At 42.5% G+C, this 17,170-nt stretch overlaps 1 protein-coding gene across 1 annotated transcript in view; it reads left to right on the forward strand.

Moving 5' to 3' along the window:
• The window catches only part of LOC143974429 (MAP kinase-interacting serine/threonine-protein kinase 2-like), a 182,846-nt gene that overhangs the window by 137,464 nt on the left and 28,212 nt on the right, over positions 1 to 17,170 (forward strand). Inside the window, 3 exon segments of the mRNA XM_077475806.1 lie at positions 1,927 to 2,022; positions 7,444 to 7,638; positions 7,737 to 7,901. Of these exon segments, the coding sequence (XP_077331932.1) occupies positions 1,927 to 2,022; positions 7,444 to 7,638; positions 7,737 to 7,901 (456 nt within the window).

Genomic DNA, 17,170 nt, shown 5'->3' on the forward strand with positions numbered 1-17,170 from the left:
GAAATCACCGTCCACCTTCTTTGTATAAAAAAGACATGCAGACACCACGTGGCGTTCCCATCACCAATCATGATGTAGGCTTACCAGATATACTGGATCCAAACGAATATATATTCGAAGGATCACAAAGGCTTATGCACTTTTATGTAGATTTTTCAAAGATGAACTCTCCAGGGAAATTTCAAACATAACCATTCCATTCATGTACTGGGCAATAAATTATCTCCAGCAATGTAATCCAGCTCAAATTGTCGAATACATGCAAAAGGAAATAGGGGCCAAATAGCGTAATTCCGTTTTAAAAGAAAATTTAATAAAGGTAATGAACTCACATGTGTACAATAAATCAAGCGCTTTTCAATAAAAACACGGCTGCAGTAGAGTTCCGACGCGTTTCGTCCTCGTAGACATCATCTGGGGTAATACTCCACTGCAGCCACACTTACTTTTATACCCAAACATTCAATTAGGCTAAAATTCTGTAAGCAGATCACAAGTTGGATATGTTGATGTGATGACAGATTTTTTTTACCTACATCGTCTTTATATGTACTGGAGTTGATTTTATATGCATGTATGTTTATTGAGGGCCCTTTTACCATGGCTTTTAAATGTGTTTGAAAAAATTGGTATTTGTAGTAAAATGTATGCTTGGCTGTTAAGTTTCTGGATTTCGTTTTTGCTATTTATTTCTTTTGAAGTTTTTAATAATTTTTTTTTTAACTTGTTAATTATTATTTTTAATTCTTGTGATGAATCATTGAACCTATTTAAAGTGGTTGTAAACCCTTACAAACCACTTTGACCTACAGGTAAGCCTAGATTAAGGCTTACCTGTAGGTCCAAGAAATATCTCCTAAACCTATATGGTTTAGGAGATATTTGCCCGAAAACAGGCACTGCTGTCTGCGCCGTAGACAGCGGCGCGCAGGCGCACTGAGCGCGGCATTCTCAACGACGGAGCTGCCGCGCGTGTCAGCTCCCATGCGCATGCGCGGGAGTGACGTGATCGCGGCTTCGCTGAATGACAGCGGCGGAGCTGCGAGACCCCACCAAGAAGATGGATGCGGTGGACTACAGGGGACAGCGGTGACTTCGCTGGCTCCTGTGTCAGGTAAGTGACACATAATGGACTACTATGCGATGCATAGTAGTCCATTATGCTTTGCCTTTGCAGGGAATGAAAGCGGAAGTAAACTCATCAGGGTTTACTTCCTCTTTAAACAAGATTGTTGGGGATCTATGGAATATGCCAGAGATATGTAAATCATGAGTGAGTAAACAAGGTTATGAGTCTTTTGGCAGCTAAAAAAGTCCACGTACTGTATGCATACTTCAGCTGTCTGCCTGGTGTTCTACTTAAAGTAGAACTATTGGCAAAATTGTATTTTTTTCATTTTGTATATATTAAAGAGGGTTATAACCCCTGTCAGGTATTTTTCACCATCTGTGCCCCATGGCAGATATTCCCCTTCACTTCTTGTCCCACAGCCAAACAGGAAGTGATAGGAAATCCCTGAAAATTAAGGGAATTCCTTGGGGACCCCCAGATTAACAGAACTAGTGCCCTCATTGGAAGATTTCCCCTCTATTAAATTTTTTTGGGGGACATCCCAAAATGTATAATTTTCTTTTACTTTCACTTTCACTGATAATGGTAAACAGAACATATAGAAAGGGTGAATGGGGGCACAGAAAGCAAAAAAAAAAAAACCTGACAGACGTTCCCTCTACACTCTCTATCCAAAACTAGGAAAAAAAAAGTTTGGCCTTTTAGTTCTACTCTAACTACATTCAGCAGAGTGATGCATTGTAAAACTGCTAGAACTAAAAGTCAACATATCAGAATGAAATGCATGCAAAAACTCAATTCAGACAAACTGATGCACACCATTTGTATGTATAAATGTATCTGCTGTTTACTAGGTATCACCAGTGAAGATCTGCGATTTTGACCTTGGTAGTGGAATCAAACTTAACAGTGACTGCTCACCTATATCCACCCCAGAACTTTTAACTCCGGTGAGGAAAAAATATTAACTTTATCTAATTCAGAGGTTACTTCTAACTCTTAGCATTCTCTTTTTCTTTGTAGAGTAATATTCATTGTTGGCTGTTTCCCTTAGGGTTAATTTATATTGCATTCTGTTACATTATCAATTCATTCATCGATTTCATTTTGTTTAAAATTTTTGTTTTAAGAATGCTCCTTTTTTATTATTTTTTTTTTTTTTTTTATGGTTAGTGGTGTCAAATTTATATTAATTTTTGACTGCAGTGATGAGAAAATTTAAAGGAGTATGATAAAAAAATGACAGTGTTACTAACAGTGTATGTGGTTTCCATTCTGATAGGATTGAGATCAACAGTTTTATCCACCCCTGTGAATACTCTTAGCCCTTGTACACATGGTCGGATATTCCGATGGACAATGTCCAATAGTACCGTGTTGTCGGATAATCCGACAGTGTGTGGGCTCCATTGGACTGTTCAGAGTATCAGAGTATCCAACGGACCAAGTTTTCCAACTTGTCTATAAAATTTTCTGACAACATTCTGACAAAATAACTTCATCACGTTAAGTACGATCGGATTTTCTGACAACTTTGTCCGGCTGTGTGTATGCAACAGTTTCGGACAAAATCTGACGGATTTGGTTGTCGAAATGTCCGACTGTGTGTACAAGGGCTTACATTCACCTATTGGCCTGCACAACATTGGGGGAGAGGAAACCCAACCTGAGAGAGGTTTTTGTGACGGTACAACAGTACACCTCTCTACTAAGTTCCTTTTATAATGCAAATACAAGGGGCAGATAACTTTCCATAGACTGTGATAAAAGGGAGACATTCTGTTGTACTGAAAACAATACATGGGCTGTTCTTTCGCCCTCAAATCATTAAGCAGTTTTTTTGTTTTCTGCCCCTAGTTCTCAAGTTCATACAATACTTTTTTTTTTATCCCACCCTCCTATAACCTTTGGACACCCTCTAAACTCAACTCTGGTGACCTTGCCTTTCCTACTAATTTTCTTACAAGGCTACTCTCTTGGCACTGAACCAGCATCACTCCTTACCTCCTTTGTTAACTATTCCCCAACTGAGTCGCTACCAGTGGCAAGAGTAATTCTGCCTCTAAGTGAGCGATAGACAAGTACCTTCGTGAACTACTGTAACAGACTTTGTTACCCACGACTTTACCCTTTTGGAGATGGCCTTTAAAGCCCTTTCTATAAATGCTAGAGGCCTTAACAGCTCCTACAAAAGGACTGCACTTCTGAAGGAATCTACCAAGCTAAATGGAGATATCTTTCTGCAAGAAATGCATTTTGCCACTTCTAAGACACCACCAGCCAAATTCAAAAACTGTAATTGTCTCTTCCTAGCGTCAGCTGAAAGGAAGAAGAATGAAATATTAATCGCAGTATGTAGCGCCCTTCAGTTCACTGCATTTAAGGAGATAGTGGATCCCCAAGGGAGATACCTCATAATCATCTGCGACATCAATCAAGATACCTATACTCTTGTCAACTCCTTCACACCTAATGTTAAACAATTGAGGTACTGTAAGAGTCTGGCGACTGTCCATAGTAAGGGCCACCTAATTATTGGAGGTGATTTTAACACAGTCGGGGACCCATCCATGGACACATCCACAAGGAAATGTTTACCTAATCAAACCGCAAATTTCCCTTCTTCACTGGAATGATTTATACGTTTGGCACTGCCAACACGGCTCTGATAGAGACTTCAACTACTTCTCACCCTCACAGACCTCATATTCCCGAATTGACCTTTTCATCAGTGAAATGGACAATTTTGAATATTCACTCGTCCTTTATATAGAACATTACTTGGTTGGACTATGCACCAATTCTGATTGAAGTCGGACCCCATAACGCTCGTGCTCCAAGCCTGTGGAGATTCAACTCCTTGCTCCTGACAGACCCTAACAAATAGCACAAGCCCATAATCAGTTCTTCAAGCTGAATCCCTGGAACTGATACATTTGTTCTGTGGTCAACATATAAGGCATATATGCAAGGTATTCTTCAGTTGAATGCTTTTGATAAATGCCAAAGGAGCAGGCAAATTGACAAGATACTAGCTTCTATAAAACAAAAAGAGGACCGTAACAAATTGCCCCCTTCCGCCTCTTTGGCCTCTGCACTATTGGAGGATAGACAAAGGCTGCACTCTCCGCTATTATGCAAATATGAAACTAACCTAAAATTCACTAACGCTAACTATTATGCACTAAGTAACAAAACTGGAGAGCTGCTTGCAAGTCAAGTAAAGACATAGCGGGTCAAAGGCAAAATTGCTTCACTACTTCACCCTAACTCTAAAGCCATCCTCCCCAATCCACAAGACATAGCTAATGCTTTTAGTTGCTGTTCAACTTGACCACCGACTCCTCCATGCCCCAACCTACTGAATCAGCTATAGATGCTTTTTTGGAGTTACTTGAGCTCCCAACTCTTTAACGTACTCAGTAGGAGATGTTATCTCAACCTTTTACAAGCGTGGAAATTGCAGATGCTATTAAGACCCTACCTGCCCACTGATCCCCAGGAGAGAATGGTTTTGTTAATATTACAAGTAATTTTGTGATCTTCTCTCACCTAGTCTTACCAGCCTCTTCAATTGTGCCTCATCCTCTGGCTTCTTCCTCTGATATGTTAAAATCAGTTATCACGACAAATCCAAAGCCAGGCAAAGACGCATTATTTTTCGCTAGCTATAGACCCATCTCTCCTAAATACAGACATAAAGATTTTTGCCAAGGTAGCAGCCCACTGACTCATGCCCCTCCTACCCTCACTAGTCCATCCTGACCAAGTGGGGTTTAAGCCCCAGATGCAATGAGACAATTATTTAATCTGGCCCACCACTGCAATATATCGAAAACTCGCTCTCTGCTCCTCTACTTGGATACAGAGAAGGTGTTTGATTATGTTCACTGCCTTAAGGCAGTGCTGAACAAATTTGGCTTTACTGGATGGTTACAATTGGCAATTCTCCCTCTATTCCAACCCATCTGTCAAAGTACTCACTGCTGACACCCTCTTGTTCCCATTCACTATTACTAATGGTACCGACAGGGCTGTCCTCTATTACCACTGATATTTGCCCTTTTAATGGAACCCCTTGCAGCTAAAATTTGCTTGGACCCACCAATATTAGGCATTCCCTTCCACGGATCCGATTGTAAAATCAGCCTATTCACTGCTGATGATGTAATCCTTATGATTACAAATCCTTTCTAATCCCTTCATTCAATGCAATCAATATTTACTACCTTTTAGCTCAGTTACCTATTTTAAGCAAAATCCCTAGTATTAGGTCTACATATCTCCAACTGTCTACCCAAATACAAGCTATCTTTCCCTTCAATTGGGCTGATAAATCAATTCCCTACCTAGGTATTCGACTCTGCTCTTCCACATCCCTACTTTTTAAACTAAACTATAAATGCTGATACTACTTATGATTCTCTATTTTGTTAAGAACACTAATGATTCCTCTCTCCTCCCACTTTTTTACTTCTATTCAGCACCCACTCACTCTATGTATAGAACTCCGGTCACCCTAGATGCACAAACTATATACAGTATTAACTAGATCCTACGAAAAAAAGGTGGTGCAGGACTACCACACATAAGCTCTTATTACACAACGCTGTTGGACCAAACCTAGTATTGGTGGCACCCTACCAAAGACAAAATTGTGGTCTATCATGGATAACTCTCTCTACTGGCCTCCCTACTCCCTCTTCTGACTACTTAATGCATGCAGCATCCTTTAAGGCCTGGCAAGTGCTTTCTACTTGCACCACTTCTCAACACCCCTGGTCTAAAACCCGATTACCTATTGAACTACTAAACCACTACTTACCTGACCTTGACATACGACCCTGGCGTAGTCACAATATTTCTCACCTCTGAAACATTTACTCTGATCAGCAATCCGATCCTTTGATGCCCAATGTAATGACTATAACCTAAGTGTCTCAGAGACTTTTACCTACGCTTGAATTTCTAATTTCCTCTATTCAAATGCACTACCAGTCACTGCCTACTTACCAACACGTGTACACCAGTTCTTCTGCAGTCCTAAACACCCTAGGAAAGGTATATTGCTAGTTTTTACACTTGCCGCAATGATGATCGAACATACTCCCAGATTACATCACTCCATAAATGGGAGCTGATCTGGGAGAATCCTTGTTTGCACCAATGTGGCAAAAAGCATTTCCAGCTTCTTGCGCTGCCTCCCACTGCTCCGACCACTTAGAATTTTTCCTGAAGACTTTACATCTTTGGTATTTAACGCCCTTCAAGTTTGCTTAAATACAGGCCAGTTGGAGACAATGTGGTGATAAAGGAACTCTGGCCCATGCCCTTTGGTACTGTAAAGCTCTGAGGTCCTATTGACATCAAATCTTTTCCCTCATTTCTGACATAACAGGAATCCCTATTGCACTTAACCCTGCCCTACCGCTATTGCACATCAGAACAGAGACCCTTCCACCCGACTGTCGTTACCCGACTGTAGTGCTCTTTGACCCCACTTTCTATCAGGAACATGATTAGTGACCTAAATTTCCAATGTGATATGGAGAAAATTCTAGCTTGTATAAACCTACACCTGAAGAACTTTCTGGCACTGTGGTCCCCATAGTTGTCCCACCCCAAATGTTCAGTATCTAGGTGCTGATTTGCCTCATTGGTTATGCTGATTTCACTTGCCCCCAGCCCAGTCAGGGGTCACACCCCATCCACTTTTTCATCTACCCCTTTCCCTTCCCTCTTCCCACCCCCTCTCTCCTCCCTAGTCATATACCCCTCTTCTCTCTTACACTGTCCATCCCTCCCAATTCTACAAATCCTTTTACTGGTCGGACCTTATGTTTATTCACCTGATGTTTATTATTATTTGTATTGTTTAAAACCCAGTAAGGACCTATTGAACGAAAAGTGGCACAGTAATGAGCATTTGTTTCTGTTAGCCTGCTTTCTCTTATCACCTTGCTTCTTATCCACACATAAACTGACAGGGTCCTTGTGTAGCTTCCTCCCACCCCACTTAATTTTTCTGTTTAGGGCATGCAAGAGGCCGATACTAGGTAAAATGTATGTACTTGTACTTCTTACTTTTATATATATAATGTAAATTGATGCATTATTGATTACAGGGCTGCATTAGGTTATGTCTTTTATCTCTGCCTAGAGCTTATCTTTACCAATAAATATTTTCTTCTTTTTTTGAAGATCTGTTGTAGTAATTAAATAAATGTGGTACAGCATAAAAAAAGTATCTAGTCCCATTATAGTGTTGGCTCCTTCTTTCACTTTTGTTATAAAGATATTCTGTATGTGACTGCATAAATCTTAATGCTGTGAAAGTAATATTTTGGTATTTGATCATTTGGTCCCTTCAGTGTGGGTCAGCGGAGTATATGGCTCCTGAAGTAGTCGAGGCATTTAATGAAGAAGCATCAATATATGACAAGCGCTGTGACTTGTGGAGTCTTGGGGTGATCTTGTACATTATGCTGAGTGGCTATCCACCATTTGTAGGGCGTTGTGGCAGTGACTGTGGTTGGGATAGAGGAGAGGCCTGCCCAGCTTGTCAGGTAATATTTGCCAGGTTTTCAAATTAAAATGTTAGTATCTACCTTTCCTCTTACTCAGATCGCTCATTTTTTATTCTTTTTGCTCACAACTTCAACAGAACATGCTGTTTGTAAGTATTCAAGAAGGAAAGTACGAATTTCCAGATAAAGACTGGGCTCACATTTCATCTGGTGCCAAAGATCTGATCTCCAAATTGTTACTTCGAGATGCCAAAAAGAGACTAAGTGCAGCACAGGTGTTACAACACCCATGGGTACAGGGGGTAAGTCCTTTTGGTTCTTTGTGCTAGGATGCACTGATCTCAAATAGGAAATAAAAGTATCATATAACAGCTACTTCCCAGTTTTAAGCTATGTTTGGAAACCTGAAAGAATGGGGGTGGAAGGGGGTGTACTTTTAGAGGGATAATTGAGCAGCCAAATCAAGCTTCGGTGTCCATGCCATTAAAGGGTAAGTTCAGCTTTAAAAAATAAATAAATGCGCATTTACTATATATATATTTTTTTTTTAAGGAGCCTGGAAAGCGTTGCACCAACAATCAGCAGATTGCTGGTGCAATGTAGGACCTCTGCAGACCATCAATGTAATCTGTCTGTCCATAGGACAGGCAGTTTCACACTGACAGGAATAATCAATAAACTACCAAAGCGCTCAACAGCACTGTGGTAGTTTATTGAGAACTACAAGCTGACATCCGCAAAGGTACTTGTAGTTGATTCATTGACAAAACTCTGTGAATGAATAATGCCGCTGTGTGGGCGGAGCTTTTTTTCAAAAAGGGACAGCTGGTAAGGGGAACTTGTCCCTGTACTACTGTCACACAGAGGGCCTGGATTGCCAAGCCACTGCAGGAGCAGGAACATGTCACATGTTCCACCCTAAAAATGGATGGAATATGTATCAAGTTCCCAAAGGTGAATTTTATCCTTTAACCCTTTTGCTGTTTTTGCGGGGGGGGGTTATGGTACACGTTTCAAAAATCATTTTAGGCCCGAAGATTACATAAAGCCCCCAAAACATTATATATTTTCTGAAAGCAGACACCCTAGCATATAAAATGGTGGTAGTTACAATTTTTTATGTCATATCTCATTTTAGGGGGCACAAAAACGCTAAATATTACCCAATTTTATGTTGGAATATAAAATCCGAGGTTGCACTGTGTAAATAAATACCAAACATGTCAAACCTTAAATTTGTGTTCACCTGTGAAATAGCGACAAACTTCAACAGCTTATATTTTCTAGTGACGCTGTAAAAGTCCTGTATAGGTCATAAGTGTTACGGAGGAGGTCTGGTACTAGAAATATTGCTCTCATTCTGCCATGCTTGGTGATTTGTAATCTGTATCACAATTGACGTTTTCATGAGTAGGAGCCCCAACTCATGCATACATTTGTACATGCGTATATGTGGGGGTGCTCCAAAAATGTTTTTTTTATGTGCTTGGGTGTAACTTTTTTTTTTTTTCCTTTATTCAAATATTTTTATTGATGCAAAAAATAAATAACATGCAAAGCATAGAACTCTTGCAAAATAACCCAGAGGCAAAACAACATGCATGATAGTGCACCAATTAAACTGGTACGCAGCCCACTATGGTGTGTTAGATAAAGCATTGAAAACAATGACATTAAACATTTTATGACTATAATTCAATCCTGTATAGAGGAATAAGATAAACCTCAAATGTCCAGCTAGGTTGTGAAGGGAAGGGTGGAGGGAAAAGGCAAAGGCTGGACCCACATAAAATATTTTGTAAGTGAACATTCAAGGAGTAGCGGGTGACATGTGGTATGAACAATTGAGGGTATAGAGAATGACAATTTGAGGAAACTGGGTAAGTTACTTCGGATAATGAGAGTAGAGTTAGTTTCACAAATAATTGAGGATGGCTGATGTCCTCACCAGTTATATTATCCAGACGGGTTACATAGTGGGCGAAGTTGAAAAAAAGACAAGTCCATCAAGTCCAACCTATGCGTGTGGTTACATTAACCGTTTTTTTTTTTTTTTTTAAGTGACAGGTTCTCTTTAATGAGACATCATGGTCTAAAATAACCTGCATGTCTCCTTTGTGCTCTATTAATGTAATGCAGATGGCAGTGCATAACATTCTTCCTTTATTGTACATCATGGGACACAGAGCCTTAAGTAATTAATGGGTGATAGGCCACCTTCAGGTGTTGTCACTGGTATACCCAATCAAGGAATTTCACTCCCTATATAACCCCTCCTCCTTCCAGGAGCACATCAGTTTTTTTGCCAGTGTCTAAGGTGTTGATCACGAGTGAACATGTGCTCTGAGGAGCTCCAGGAGAGATCCATGCTGGATTTAAATAGCCTGCATAAAGACCAGATCCATCGAAAGTGCCACTAAGGCCTAAAAGGATGGTACCTGGGGCCTCGTACCCGAAGCACAAAGTTTTGCTTGTAACACCTCTGTTTGAAGGGATTTGGTCTTGTTACATTACCTAGCTTTCCTGGTGGAGTGCTTTTACAGGTCCAAGGGAGTTAGAACCCCCATTTTAGGGACCTTGAAGGTTTGTTAAACGCAGTCCGGCGTGATGGGTGAAGGTTGGATTGTCTGTTCAGCAAATCCTGCAGCGGGGATAAGGTAAGGGAAGAAACTTGGGTATTAAAAACACAAAAAAAAATAGATATTCTTCCATTAGGGATTTTTTTTGTCATGCCTTAATTCTCGACTAGAGGGAGTCTATGCACATACCTTACTCTATTGTCTTCACTGTAAAGCTCAGTCTGTGTGTAGTTGCAGCAGCGCGTGCAAGGGGATTTTTAAAGGTAAAAAGAAATCTGCAAAAATATTTTCTTTTGCCCCCCCCAATGGAACCAGAGGGTTAGGGGTACATCAGTGCTGTATCCCCCTTACATTACCCCATGGGGGGGGGGGTGCCGAGGTCCTGCTGGTACTGTTAATTGTTTTACTGTGGCTGATTTTACTGTTGTCTGCCTACTGCTGGATGGGTCTCTGCCCCCACCACCCCCCACCCTCGTGTTGCGTCCGCGGGAATATTTTTAAACATAAAAGGGGCGGATTTGTTCTCGGAGGGGGGTGGGGCCTCAACACGGTGCAGATAAAGCTACAGCTGTGACAGTCTTTCATCAGCTGATGAGGAAGAAACAAGCAGCCTGCAACACAGGGACACAAGAGCAGGGGGACATGTATGAGTTGCAAAACTGTCATTACTGATACAGGAAGGACACTTTTTTTTTCCCCAGCACTAGGCTGAACTTTATAGCGGCTTTAAATGTCATGACTATTTTCAGCAATTAAGTGCAATTTGTATAGTGTTTTTTGACCATGCCTACCAAAAAAGACACCACAAAAACGTAAGGGTTTTACCCCCAGGCGTTAGGATCTCGAGTCGCATTTCCATGCTGTCATCCTCACCTGAATAACCAATTGGTGGTGCAGCTGCTTCTCACATCTCAGCCCCTGTATACGTGACTGAAGATGTCCTTTCCTCCTCCCTGCAGGGTATGGAAGGGAGATTAGCAGCTTTAATTGCATCCTCCATTCAAATGGAAAGAAAGCGTGCTAGATCCCCCTCCCCCACTTCAGAACCTTTGCAAGGAGAACAGTGGGCTCAGGATGAGGTGTTACGCTCAGTTGATCAGGAGGAAAAACAAACCAATGATTTCTCTGTGGAGGAAACAACGGTAGATGAACCTTTTTTCAGCCTCACAATCTGAGAAATTGCTGATACAAACTCTTACGGAGATGGTAAGTTCCACTTTCATGCTGCCCCTAACGCAGTCTCCTAAAGGCTCGGTTTCTTTCTTGGGGTCCTTAAAACCTTCTCAGCCTTTGCACGTTTCCTGTACATGCATTACTAGAACTGTTTATTTTTGTTGAATGGGATCACCCGGATAAGCATTTTCTCCCTCCTAAAGAGATTTTCAATTCTCTATCCCCTGGAGAGGAAATTCTCCAAAAGATAGAAAATGCCAGCAGTTGATGCTGTGATTTCCAATATGAATAAAGTTCTAACTTGCCCTGTAGACAATGCACAGATGCTTAAAGAGGGATTCCACCTACAAAAAAATATTAAAAGCCAGCAGCTATAAATACTACAGCTGCTGACTTTTAATAAATGGACACTCACCTTTCCCAGGGTCCAGCGATGTCGGCAGCCGAGGCTGATTGATCAATCGGCTCTCGGCTGCTGCCGTCGCCATTCTCGGTGATGGATCAGGAAGTGAAGCGTTAGACAGGTATTTGCACCCCCCTCCCCCCTGAAAGGTGTCAAATGTGACACCGGAGGGTTCACTTTAGGGTGGAACCCCGCTTTAAGGATCCAACAGATAAAAAGTTGCAATCCCTGTTAATCTTCTTTTTCTGTTACTGTGCTGTTACTCAGCCTGCAGTCGCTGCAACAGGATTCTGTCAATCCCTAAAGGACCAATTTAAACAGGCCCTTAGAGAGTTTCCTTCACAACAAGCTGGGGATTTGGCTGAACTACCAAAAGCATTATGCTTTGCCATAGATGCCATTAAAGATTCTATTCACCAGGCGTCCCACCTTATGCTTATACATATGCGTGGAATCCTGTGGTTAAAAAATTGGTTAGCTGAAGCACCATGTAAAAACCTTCTAACTGGATTCCCTTTTCATGGGGAGCGACTATTTGGAGAAGACTTGGACAAATATATCCAAACCATTTTTAGTGGGAAAAGTACTCTTTTTGCCAGTCAAAAGAAAGTTATAAACGACCTTCATTTAAACGGGCTCTTTCCTCTGCACCAAGGTCTTCCGCCTCCTAGGCAGTGGCGACGGCCTCCGCTGTCAGACTCTAGAGTAATACCTCAGGGTCAGACCCAGGCTCAAAAGAAGTACTGGGGTCGGAAACCTGCAAAGCAGACTCCTAAAGCCTCATCATGAAGAGGCAAGCCCCTCACCAAGGTGGGGTGGGGGGGAAGACTTCTGCAGTTTTCAGAAGTCTGGCAAGAGGAAATTCAGGACAGATGGGCCATCTCCACGGTAATGATGGGGTACAAGCTGGAATTTCGGGACTTTGCACCATCTCACTTCCTTAATTCAAGCTCCCCAAAGACAACCTCTGTTTCAGACACTAGACCGATTAATATCTTAAGGGGTGATCATACAGATCCCCACAAAAGAGCAAGGTCTGGGGTTTTATTCAAATCTTTTCATAGTACTAAAACCAAATGGAGATATCCGACCCATTCTAGATCTAAGAAATCTAAATCAGTTCCTGAAGATCCGCTCCTTTTGCATGGAAACAATCAGGTCAGTAGTTTCTATCCTTCTAGGAGGAGAATCAATCGACATCAGGGATGCATATCTGCATGTCCCTATTTTTCCCGCTCTTCAAAAGTTTCTGCGGTTCGAGTTAGAAATGCAGCATTTCCAGTTTGTAGCCCTGCCCATTGGGCTAGCCACAGCACCCCGGTGTTCACCAAAGTGCTGGCCCCACCTGTAGCCAGGTTAAGGGCACAGGGCATAACAGTCATAGCGTGCCTAGATGATCTATTGCTAATAGATCAGTCAGAGGCTCGTTTGGAGCAAAGCATACTCACTACAACCAATTATCTGGAAAGTTTGGGTTGGATTCTCAACCTAGGGAAATCTTCATTAATACCGCTAAAGAGGCTGGAGTACTTTGGTCTGATCATAGACACAGCCCAGGAAAGGGTGTTCTTGCCTCAGGCAAAGATCAACTCTATAAAAGAGCTGTTGCGGATGGTCAGGTCAAATGGCGATCCCTCCATTCGCCTTTGCATGAGGTTGCTAGGAACCATGGTGGCTTCATTCGAAGCAGTTCCCTATGCCCAGATTCATTCAAGACTGGTGCAAAACAGTATCCTGTCTGTTTGGAACAAAACAATTCAAGCTTTAGCCTTGCCAATGCAGCTGCCTCCAAAAGTGTCCCTAAAGCCCCATACACACTGTCCGTTTTTCTGCTGAGTTTCTCCTTCAGGTTTACCAAAACCATGTAGTGGAAGGGCCTGCCTGATTGCATACACATTGAAACTCCTAAGGTTTGACCTCCATATTATATGGTTTTGGTAAATCTGAAGGAAAAACTCTGCAGAAAAACTGATAGTGTGTATGGGGCAAAAGCCTCGCTTGGTGGTTACTAACCCAGAATCTCTTGAAAGGAAAATCCTTCAGTCATCTGGAAAGTGGTAATGATGGATGCCAGCCTTTCAGGCTGGGGAGCAGTACTAGAAAAGACAACTGTCCAAGGACAGTGGTCAAGAACCAAAGGAACCTTGCCTATCAAGATTCGGGCAGTGCATCTGGCTCTAAAGGCCTGGACTTTCAGGTTACGGGATTGTCCTGTCAGGATTCAATCTGACAATGCCACAGCTGTGGCCTATATCAATCACCAAGGGAGCACAAAAAGTCTCGCAGCACAGAGAGAGGGGTGAACCATATTCATTCTTCGGCACGGAACATTCTTTTCTGCCCATCGGCAGTCTTCATTCCTGGAGTAGAGAATTGTCAGGCGGACTAATTGAGTCACCAGCAGTTATTCCCAGGGGAATGGTCTCTTCACCTGACATATTTCGGGCTGGGGGACTCCGGATGTAGATCTCCTAGCGTCCAGGTTCAACATGAAGTTAGTCAACTTTGTGGCCAGAACAAGGGATCCACTCACATGGGGAATGGATGTGTTGGTGACCCCATGGGATCAGTTCTTACTGATCTATGCATTCCCCCCAATTCAGTTGCTGCCTCGACTTCTTTGCAGGATAAAGCTGGAAAGAAAGCTGGTATTTCTGGTGGGCCCAGCATGGCCCAGAAGGTCATGGTATACAGAAAATTGTAAAGATGGCAGTGGAGGGCCCATTGTCCCTCCCACTATGGCCAGATCTGCTCTCACAGGGACTGATATTCCATCCTTCCTTACGGTCTCTAGATTTAATGGCTTGGCTATTGAAATCCAGATTCTGAAGAAACATGGGCTTTCTGGGTCAGTTATCTCTACCCTGATTAATGCCAGCTTCCAGAACTATATATTATAGAGTCTGGAGGGCTTATGTTACCTGGTGTGAATCCAAGGTTTGGCACCCTCGATATATCATAGGCAGAATTCTTGCCTTTCTACAATTAGTGGTAGAAATTAAATTGGCCTATTAAAGTACTATTAAAGGCCAAGTCTCAGCTTTATCGGTTTTATTTCAAAGACCACTTGCTACTCATTCTTTAGTCTGGGGTTTTATACAAGGGGTAACACTGTTTAACCACTTCAATACCGGGCACTTAAACACCTTCCTGCCCAGACCAATTTTAAGCTTTCAGCGCTGTCGCACTTTGAATGACAATTGCGCGGTCATGCTATACTGTACCCAAATGAATTTTTGTCATTTTTTTTCCCACAAATAGAGCTTTCTTTTGGTGGTATTTGATCACCTCTGCGGTTTTTATTTTTTGCTAAACAAATAAAAAAATACAGAAAATTTTGAAAAACAAAAAATGTTTTTTTTTTGTTTCAGTTTCAAAACTTTGTAAATAAGTAAATTTTCTCCTTCACTGATGGGCACCGATGAGGTGGCACCAATGAAGTGGCACTGATGGACACTGATATGTGGCACTGATAGGCGGCACTGATGGGTGACACGGATGGGCACTGATAGCTGGCATGGATGGGCGGCATGGATAGGCGGTACAGGTGGGCATGGGTAGTCGGCACAAGTGGGCATGGGTAGGCGGCACAGGTGGGCATGGGTAGGCGGCACAGGTGGGCATGGATGGGCACTGATAGGTGGCATGGATGGGCACTGATAGGCGGCACGGATAGGAACTGATAGGCGGCATTGTATTATAATATACTGTACTAATGGATGCCAATCAGTGCCCAACAATAATGCATGCCAATCAGTGATGCCCATTGTGGGCACTGATTGGTATCCATTATGGGCACTGATTGGCATCCATTGTGGCACTGACTGGAATCCCTGGTGGTCTAGGGTGGCATACCTTATCCTGGACATCCCTGGTGGTCTGGTGGCATCCCTGGTGGTCCAGTGTGGGCATCCTCGGGGGGGCTGTGCTGATAATCCATCAGCACAGGCCACCCCTGTCAGAGGAGCAGCCGATTGGCTCTCCTCTACTCGCGTCTGACAGACGCGAGCGAGGAAAAGCCAATCACCGGCTCTTCCTATTTACACTGTGATCAGCCGTGATTGGACACGGCTGATCACGTGGTAAAGAGTCTCCGTCAGAGACTCTTTACCGAGATCGTAGTTGCAGGGTGTCAGACTGACACCCCGCAACAACGATCGCCGCGATGCGCGCCCCGGGGGGCGCGCAGCGGCGGCTCATAATCCTGAGGACGTCATATGACGGCCGATCAGGATTATGAAACCACTTTGCCGCCGTCAATTTGTAATAGGGCGGGCGGCAAGTGGTTAATCCGCCCGTCATCCACCCTTGGGACTTGAAATTAGTTTTGTCTGCATTATAAAAAACAGCCATTTGAACCAATACAACATATTCCCCTAGTCCGCCTGACAAGGAAGTTGGTATTTTTGGTTGCTATATCCGCAAGGAGGGTTTCAGAATTGGCTGCTCTTTTTTATAAAGAGCCATATTTGATTTCTCATGAGGACAGAGTGGTGTTATGCCCTCGTCCAGACTTTTTGCCAAAAGATATTTCAGGTTTTCACCCGAACCAAGATATTGTCCTGCCATCGTTTTTTCCAAAACCATGTTCCAGGGAAGAAAAGACATGATTTAAGTATATTGTTTTGCTACAAAAATGTATGTGCTCCTGGAAGGAGGAGGGGTTATATAGGGAGTGAACTTCCTTGATTGGGTATACCAGTGTCAACACCTGAAGGTGGTCTATAACCCATTAAATAAAAAAAGCAAAGATTGAAAAAATAGGTTTAATGGCATCCCAGTTGAACTAGATGGACTTGTATCTTTTTTCAACCTAAACCTTTCAACTGACTATGTAAGTCTTAGTCCGTGGAGTTCAATATTGAGTTGGCCCACCCTTTGCAGCAATAACAGCTTCAACTCTTCTGGGAAGGCTGCAAGCCAGGTCTTCTCATCCAACATCAGTGCCTGACCTCACAAATGTGCTTCTGGAAGAATGGTCAAACATTCCCATACACTCCTAAACTTTGTGGACAGCCTTCACAGAAGAGTTTAAGTGTCAGAGTTGGCCTGGTAGGCAAGTGGTTAATCTCAATTGTAAATGATAGTGTCGCGCAGTATGAGCCAAGATAGAAATAGAAAAGGAGAAAAAGGGAAAAGAAAAGAAGGGACAGGGTGGGGGGGGGGGGGGGGGGAGTGAACAGGGGGGTAGGTAATGGAGCTATAGATGAAAGGTAATGGAAGAGAACTATATAAATGGATATGGACTTAAAAGGTACTTTTATATTAACTTATATATTGCATAATGAGCTAGGTAAATAAATAGTAATAGCAATCATAGGCCAATATCTGGACAACAGAAATCTATATGCGTTCACTCTAGTGATAGTAAACGCAACTGTGCAAAAAATGCAATATAGCATGCCAAGTAAATAAA

The sequence above is a fragment of the Lithobates pipiens genome, unplaced genomic scaffold (assembly GCF_037356315.1).
Source record: "Lithobates pipiens isolate NorthernLeopardFrog02 unplaced genomic scaffold, aLitPip1_a1.2 Scaffold_13, whole genome shotgun sequence".
NCBI lineage: Eukaryota > Metazoa > Chordata > Amphibia > Anura > Ranidae > Lithobates > Lithobates pipiens.